Genomic DNA, 7,906 nt, shown 5'->3' on the forward strand with positions numbered 1-7,906 from the left:
TTCCCTTGCATCAGTCCCTTGTTTCACGTGGGTGGCAAAGATCTGGAGGGTTTTCCCTCACCCAGGGCTGGCTTCTGGTAGAGAATTGTTGGCATGCATCCGCTTTCCTCGAAGCAGCGCGCGGGAGCCACGTTAGGAGGTCAGTCCCGAGTGCCTCACCTCTTGTTCTGTTGAATTTCGTCCCGCTTTTGTCACGCCGGTTCTCAAGAGCAGCTTTGTGTCACAGCTATTATCCTGCTTCCTATGCCAAGAGCTTTCCTCAGCCGACATACTTTGTCCATCCTGGAGAACACCAGCAGCAACCCAACCTGGTATTTTGTCTTACTGCCTCCTCCGGAGCCGGTTTCCTGCCCGTCTTGCAATTCTTCATTCCCATCTCTTTCTTGGGTTCATCAAAGGTGAAGCAGATCTTGGCTGGCTGTTATCTAGAAAATACCTTTTGCATAAGGGTTGGTCTGGCTCTTCCTCCCCTGTGTACTGTTGGATTTCTGTTCAAGGAGGTCAGCTTTGTGAACAAGAGTTGCAGAAACAGTATCATTATAGACTCGAAAACCTCTTATCTGTTTCAGATGCCTTCTGTTTAAGTCCTCAGTGCGTTCAGGCTGGTCAGCAAGATGGAGTGATTCATTACTTGGCTATTAGCGGCACTAAAGCCCCACGTGAATAATACGGTCGCTGCCCATGCAAGCCGGAGGGTTACAGAAGATAGCAGGCGGGATGCGCGGGAGTCCCGTGGCGAGTCATCCGCAGCAGTGAGGAACAGGGGTGGGAGGGATCCTGGGCCATCCTCCCACCTGAACCTCGCTGCAGCTACAGTTGATCTACGCTCTCTTCAAACCTCTGGCGGGGAGGATTTAACAGCTTCCCTAGGCAATTTATTCTGGGAGGGATTTATTGATTTATTGCATTACTCTGTTTTATTACTCCAAGATAGTAGAGGAAAAAAAAGCTCTAATATTAATATGACTCTTTCTCCCTGTGTAAAGGTTTGCCATGTTCACAGCTAGGCAGGACAGCCGTTTATTCCCTTCTCTTCAGATGCAAAAGTCTGCTGTGGACTTAACCACCCTGGTAATTGCTGCCGTAGTGCACTGCCTTGACCTTTGCTTTTGAATTTCCTTGTGCTGTCTGTCCCAGCTGACTTCTTTGGTTTGAACCCAAGCACTCTTAGCCTGGTCTCAAATACTTCTGCAACTTCAAGTGGCTTGGTGGGGTCGGTAAATGTAATCAAGGTGCTTCTTTCTTCCATCATCCAGGCCGATAATGAAATTATCAGGCAGAGCCCACCGAGTTCTTACTCTGTCCTTGTGCAGTGAACTCGTGAGGCTGAATCTGGGTAGTGGATTTAATCAGTACTGCACCTCCGCTACAATAGTTTCATCTGACAGATATTTCTTTACACAAGTGTTGAATTAGGCCGTGTCAAAAGCTAAGCTAAAATCGAGATGTCTTCTGCTGCGCTTGGCCTGAGGCCTCTTTCTTCTATGGTAGGAGAAATTCAAACCAGCTAGACCTGACTTGCTCTTGACAAATTTATGCTGGTTGCTGTTTATCTTGTTTTCTAGCAGCTTACAGGCAGTTTGCAAGGTGATTTCCTCTTGGTTTTGGTTTTTTTTTTTTTTCCCCCAAAAGTCAGGCAGTTAAACTCTTGAGACTAACATCTCTTTAGTATTTCCTTTTCCCCTCCTTTATTTAAAGATAGACGCTCCTTGTGCCCTTTTCTGATAACCTGGACCTCTACAGATTTCGGGGGGGGGGACGGGACGGGGCACACACGACTGCTCTGAGCTTGTCCGCCACTCCTGGCAGTAAGCCAGGGCAGATCCCCCCTGCCTAAAAACTTCAGCCTCTAGGAATAATCTGACATTTTCTTCCCAATAATAATCCAAGATTTTTCTTGCTGCTGCTGTTAGCTCAGAGCAAGCCTTTGGCTGAACGCCGCTGCCCAGAAGCATAAAACCCTGTTGTTCTTGCTGTCCTCTGATAGCTGTCCTTCTTGAGTAGCGAGTCCTTTAGTCTCTCTTACTAAAGCCTGACTTTTTACCTTGATCTTGTTTTACTTAGAGCTTTGGCCTTTCTGGCGCTTGTTTTATATTTATTTTTTTTTTGTCCCCGCGTGCTTGTGGTGTCTCCTGCGTGATTCCTTCAGTAATCTGACCCGTGCTCCACTTCCTCTGTGCTCGCACGGATCGCGGGCGCAAGAAGAGCTTGGGGCTTAGCCAGGGTTGTCTCGCACCGCGCCGCTTGTCTTCCCACTCTAGACGTGTGGTTTGCGTTTGCTCAGGTTAAAGGAACTGCTGCTTCTCCCTCAGTCCTGTTTTCTGCATTTTTCTTCTCCCCCCCACCCCTTCTTCCCTCTAAAGAGTTGCGTTCCCTGCGATCAATAATCCGTGTTCCCAAAATCGCTGCTCTTCCTCTCTCCCGGAGATTTCTTTTCAGGTCAAAAACATTCAAAGAGCTTCTTCCCTGCTTTCCCAAGCAGATACCTAGGTGGTAATTGCGTGGAAGTGACCTGTCCTGTGTTTCAGATGATCCTGTTCACCAAGTCTTCAGCCGCTTTGCTTTAGTGTTTGGTACTGCTGGAGGTCCCCCCCAGCGTGGCAGCACCCAAATTCTTTCCCCCCGCTGATCATTCCCCAGAGTTGGGCTTTTTTTCCACAGTTTTCATTTCCTTCTACCTTCGGGGCTTCAGAGCATCCTTACAAAGCAATAACCGTTCCTCTCTATTCCCTTGTCCTCCCCGAAGCAGCACTTCGGTGTTGTGTTTCTGTCATAACAGGGTTGATAGAGTAATTCCTATATGCCTGTCAAATAACTTCACGTTCGGACGAACTCCAGGCTGTCCTCCGTCCTTCCTGTATTGCGGCAGAGCCGTCTCAAGGGATCCCTGGCGTGACCTGCTTCTCCTCCTGTTGATCCGCAGTCCTACTCTTCCCTTCCTAGCATGCTGAAGGGACAGTGAGGGGGGGTGGGGGAAATCCTGGCTCTGAGCTTGCTTCTGGCATTTTGATTTTTTAGTTTGTAGGAAACAATCTGCTGCATCTCAAAATATTGTTAATTGCCACCGGGGAGCCTGCCCACTTACCATCTGAAGGAGTACGCTACGTACTCGAGTGTCGCTCCAGAGATCCCACCACCCCCCAACTCCTTGCAGTTGCGAAACGCCGCCTGGAGAGGTCTTTTCCTTGCCTTTCCTTCGCCCCACGCACGTCTGTCCCTCTGTTTCCGCAGTTGGTGAGAACGTAGTCACGGGTTACCCTGCTAAATTCAGATTTTCTGTCTCTCGTGCCCTGCGGTGATGCTTGGAACACATTGTGTTGCTGCTTGCCCGATCTCAACTGACTCTACAGAACAAGCGCCCTCGGGTTAAAGCTACTTCTAACCTGCGCACGAGGATGTTGAATTTGCCCTCAGCACCAAAGGAGATACATTTGAGTTTCATATTTACACCCGTCTCCTCCAGAAACCAGAGTCTTGCAAGACAGCCGCGGTGCCCGCAGGAGGTGAGAGCGAGGAGCTGCTTCTAGCGGGACACCATGATCTTCCAGCTGAACTGCAGGGCCAGGGGGCAGCCCCGCGTCAAGCTGAGCAAGACGATGACTTCTACATCAAAATCGAATTTGAACAAGTAAGGCTTGTACGGGGCCGGGCCGGTTGGTCTTAAGAGGTTTGAATCGTTGGGATTGGGGTTTATTTCGGCAGAGACAGTGAGGCTGCTGTTGTAGTAGAGCAGTTGCTCCCTCAGGCCTGGTTAACTCTTAAGCCTACTGTCGCCAAAACAGGCTCGAGAGCAGCGTCAGAGCTAAGCGCGACTGGCGGCTCCTGTTTCCCTGCTTTCATCTTACAGCTGTGCCTTCCAAAGGGGTTTTATTTGTGCCTGCCTCGTGATGCCAGTTGGCTGGCGCTCGGCGGAAATCTGAAACTGAGTGTGCAGTTGCATCGTACGCTTAACCGAACTCCAAACTGCGGCCGGCAGGACCTGCGGCTGCCTCTGGTCCGGCTGGCCTTGCTCGGAGGCAGCAGCGGGGTGGAAGAGGTGCGGGTGGTGCATCAAATCGGCCGGAAACCTCCTAGAAAAGGGGGGGTGGGGGTGGGGAAAAGCAGCTTTGCATCAGAGGAATGAGCTGGCTGTGAGGATTCCTGTGCCCTGGGGCTGGCGAAATGCCTCCCTTAGAGGCAGCGTGAATGTGTCTGCTTGTGAGGACTGAGCTGACGTATTTATGTATTTATCGATTCCTCTTTTGTCTTCAGGCAGACTTTCATTAAGCATCTGAGGTGTGGAAATGGCCTGCCCTGATTACCCGGAGTAGTCAGCAAATACTTCATGGCTATAGCAGTGTGTGCCCAACCTTAGCTGGTGATTAGTCCAGCTAGAAGCAGAAATACTGGCTTGGCAAATATTGAGCGGAGGGAGGAAGGCGGAGGTTTACGCTGAGGTTTTCGGAGACGTCGGCTGTTGGATTCCCCTGACACTTTTGTTATTTGTAGTATTGTTATTTTTCTTGCACTTCACAAAGGTCAGAATGAAAATCTGGGGAGGCGAGGTGTGAATCCATATTTAGGCTAAACCAGAAACCTCCTCCAAGGATATCTTTAGAAGTGTTTTGACAAAGCTTTGGTGCTCAGGCTCCCGCGTGGAGGTGCCGCACGTGTCTCTCCTGTCTATAGCCAGCCTATACCCCGAAAAAAAGCACAGCCCATAGGTGGGTTGCCCCGTTGAGGGCTGTAGGGATCACGCAGAGAGGAGTATTTTGCTGAGGGAAGATGAGAAACTTGACCCTGAAGATGCTGATGCTGCCCTCTTACGTTACCTTCCAGTTCTGTGACGGATCGGTGAAGGACTCGAGCTCGCCCGAGCCTCCCCAGAGGCTGCACACCGACTACCAAGCTCCCCTCGTACTCTGGGCTGGCGTAGACCAAGAGGAAACCAAGAAGCAGGTTTGTCTGCTGGAGCCAAGTCCTCATTGTTTCGTCTCCGTTTCAGGACTGAAAGGTATTGAGCGTAGGGGATGCTGCTAGCTCAGATAAGAAGCCTCAAGAGCAGCCTTAATGTATGAAGCATCTGCTGGGTTTATAAGTTTCTCGGCGTTGGTGGTGTCTCAGGCCTCGGGCAAACCTACCGGGTTCTTTTTTTAAGGTCCGTTGTGACCGCAAGGGCAACCGTTACGTGCTCCTCCCGCAAAATCTGGGGTCTGAATAACACTGAAGGGTTGGAGGAGGAACGGGCTTCCTTCATTTTGCCTGGCAAAACAAAGGTGTCGCTTTCTGTAGTTGTGCGGAGAGAGAGAGAGAGAAGCTGCCAAAAATCCTTTAAAAAAAAAAAGCAAAACAAAAGAACAAAACCCACTTTATCTTCTTTGGGTACAAGGTTGGGAGTGCGAAGGTTTCTACCATATCAGCGCCTAGCAGGCAGCGGGGTGGTAGCTTTCAAGCACAGGCTGCGGGCCTGATGCTGAGTGTCTGATTTAATGGCGAGGGCTTACCAGCCGGCGTCCAGGACGGTCTGGCTCACGCTAAGCTGGGCGATGCGGAGAGATGGTGTTTCTCTTGGATGCCTTTAGGAAGTGACTTTTATTTTCCTGCTTCCTTCTGATGTGAAGAGGAACACTTCCCTCTTCTGTCGGCTTTCTTGCAGCTTGCAGCGTAAAACTCGATAGGACTTTGAACGAATTGCCTTCTTTTTTTTTCCTCCCGTTGTTCCTTACGTGCACTTTTTTCCAACAAGCTGGTCCAAAATGCAGTTGTGGTTTCTAGACGGCGTGACAGCAGCTGGGGCCCGTCAGGCTGTTCCTTCCCCCAGCGGTTCCCCCTGCCCCTTGCTTTTTATCTCCTTGGCTCTGATCCACCCTGAGAGAACTGGGGTGGTGGTTTTTTTTTTTTCATCCAGCTTTCTCTCCTTTCAGCCTGGCGATCTCTCCTGCTCCGCTACCTCCAGCTGTGTGGGGCTCTCTCCGCTGGGCGAGACGGACAAACTCGGCCCAAAACTCTTGGTGTCGAAAAATCCACGCCTTAAACTTTCTGGCATCGTGGAGCTCAAACTAGCTGTGTACCGACTGATTCCCATGCGGGTGGGAGGGCTTTTGGTGTGAGCTTTAGCCGGGAGGTTTCCCCTACCCTTGCTGCGTCCGTGGGGTTAAGCTGAAGCCCAGACATTTAAACCTCTCTGTGTGCTCAGTACCCGTACGGGAGTTGTTCCCCGCGGGGCTCTTGGATTTGTCTCAGCAATGACTTCGCCACCTCTGTGGTTCTCCTGCGTGTAGTGGGTCCAGCTCGGTGTTGTACGTTCATTATTTTTGGGGGGCGGGGGGAGATACAGGCTTCCAGTGACCCGCAGAGGACCACCAGTCCCCAGGTGGATCGAAATTCTCGGCCTGTAGCTTGTAGCGCTCCGGTGAAGTGGGTTGAAGTGGGAACCAGCTCTTTTAACCCTAGGAAAATGAGAGTTTAGGAATTTCTCAGGTGACAGAGCTTCCATCCATGGAGGTGGAACCAGGAAGGTTCAGTCAAGGGATGCTGGTACAAAGCCCTCGGATGCTCCGAGATGTCTTGGTGGTCCTCTCCTAGCTAACCACCGTCTCTCCGGCGTCTCGGTCCTGGGGCATGTGCACTAGGAGACATTTGAGGATCTCTCGGGGAAGGAGCGGGGTTTCTATCCCGATAGACGTGCGCTCCAGAAATCAAACTGAGTGCCGGTATCGCTCGATACCGATCCCAGCCTGCCCCCGGACGTCCTTCCCAAAGGTGCCTCTTCTTTCCTGCAGCGTCAGAACGAGTACCTGAGATACAGGCGCCTCTTCATGAACATCGAGCGAGAGCAAGTGAAGGAGCAGCAGAGGCAGAAGGAGAGGCAGAAGAGAATCGCTGAGTGAGTACGTGCGGGTGAGCGCCGGCCTCTTGGTGTCACCTCCTCCGTCACAGGCAGGGCCCTTCTTCATGCTGGAAAGGTCTTGCGTTGCCTGTCTGGTGTGAACCAGGCAACGGTGTTTCGGAAAGCACTTCTGCAGCCCAAATGCAGAGGCTTTGAGAAGACCGTCCAGCTTGATAGGAAGTAAAAACAGGTGATGGGTAGCGTTCTGCCTCCTTGGCCACAGGCTGCCCCCGATGGATTTAAAAAGGCCGCTTCACCAACTTTTTAAAAACGGGGGAGTACGCTGAAAGAAGCTCCGCCGTACGAATGCCGATTGTAAAGCCTGACTTACCTCCCTGGGTTTATTTTGGTGCCCAATCTGCTAACCCCGGGGCGGGATTCATTCGACCGAGCCCCCAGGAGAGACCCTTGGGCCGTGTCGAGTCCTTCAGAGGTGCTCAGTGCTCCTCTATCTACTTTCTGAGTCCCCGCGCAGCTTGGATAGGAGTTGGGACCCGAAACATCAGGCTGGGAGAGTTGCAGCTCACCAAACGGTGACTCTTTGGAACTGATCCCAAGACCCTGTGCTACAGTCCATGTTTAGAAACTTTGGGGTGAGGTCACGTTGTTGTTGTTGTTAAACTGATCTTATCTCTGGGGTTTTTAATATCAGACCCTTCACCCTCACGGCTATAAACATATATAGTGTAATAAAAAGATTTCTCAGCATTTGTTCTGGAGTTGAAAACTCAGTATCTGCGTAAAAGTATCAGTACTTGTTTCGGTGGCTTAGTCATCTTCTCCCTTTCAAGGGGTTCATTAAGGAGGAGCTCTGCAAATTCACACCAGAAAAGGAAAGACGCTCTAGATTTTTTTTTGTGTCTCTCTGCCTTGCTCTAAAAGAAAACGGTGTAGCTCTGACCGGCTCAGCCTCTAACGCCGGCTCAGCAGCGGGCAGGCTTTGTGGGAGCAGCGCAGGCACCCGAGGGCAGGATTTTCCTGGTCACTTTTGGGAGAGAAATTGCCAGCTTAAAGAAACGCTGCTCCAGCCGCGTTCCT

At 51.1% G+C, this 7,906-nt stretch overlaps 1 protein-coding gene across 1 annotated transcript in view; it reads left to right on the plus strand.

The window, feature by feature from the left end:
* The window catches only part of CCDC15 (coiled-coil domain containing 15), a 12,857-nt gene that overhangs the window by 3,223 nt on the left and 1,728 nt on the right, over positions 1-7,906 (plus strand). Inside the window, exons 5-7 of the mRNA XM_009328669.1 lie at positions 3,464-3,628; positions 4,819-4,938; positions 6,762-6,865. Of these exons, the coding sequence (XP_009326944.1) occupies positions 3,464-3,628; positions 4,819-4,938; positions 6,762-6,865 (389 nt within the window). The remainder of the gene's footprint in view (positions 1-3,463; positions 3,629-4,818; positions 4,939-6,761; positions 6,866-7,906) is intronic.

This window comes from Pygoscelis adeliae, unplaced genomic scaffold (genome assembly GCF_000699105.1).
Source record: "Pygoscelis adeliae isolate BGI_AS28 unplaced genomic scaffold, ASM69910v1 Scaffold357, whole genome shotgun sequence".
NCBI lineage: Eukaryota > Metazoa > Chordata > Aves > Sphenisciformes > Spheniscidae > Pygoscelis > Pygoscelis adeliae.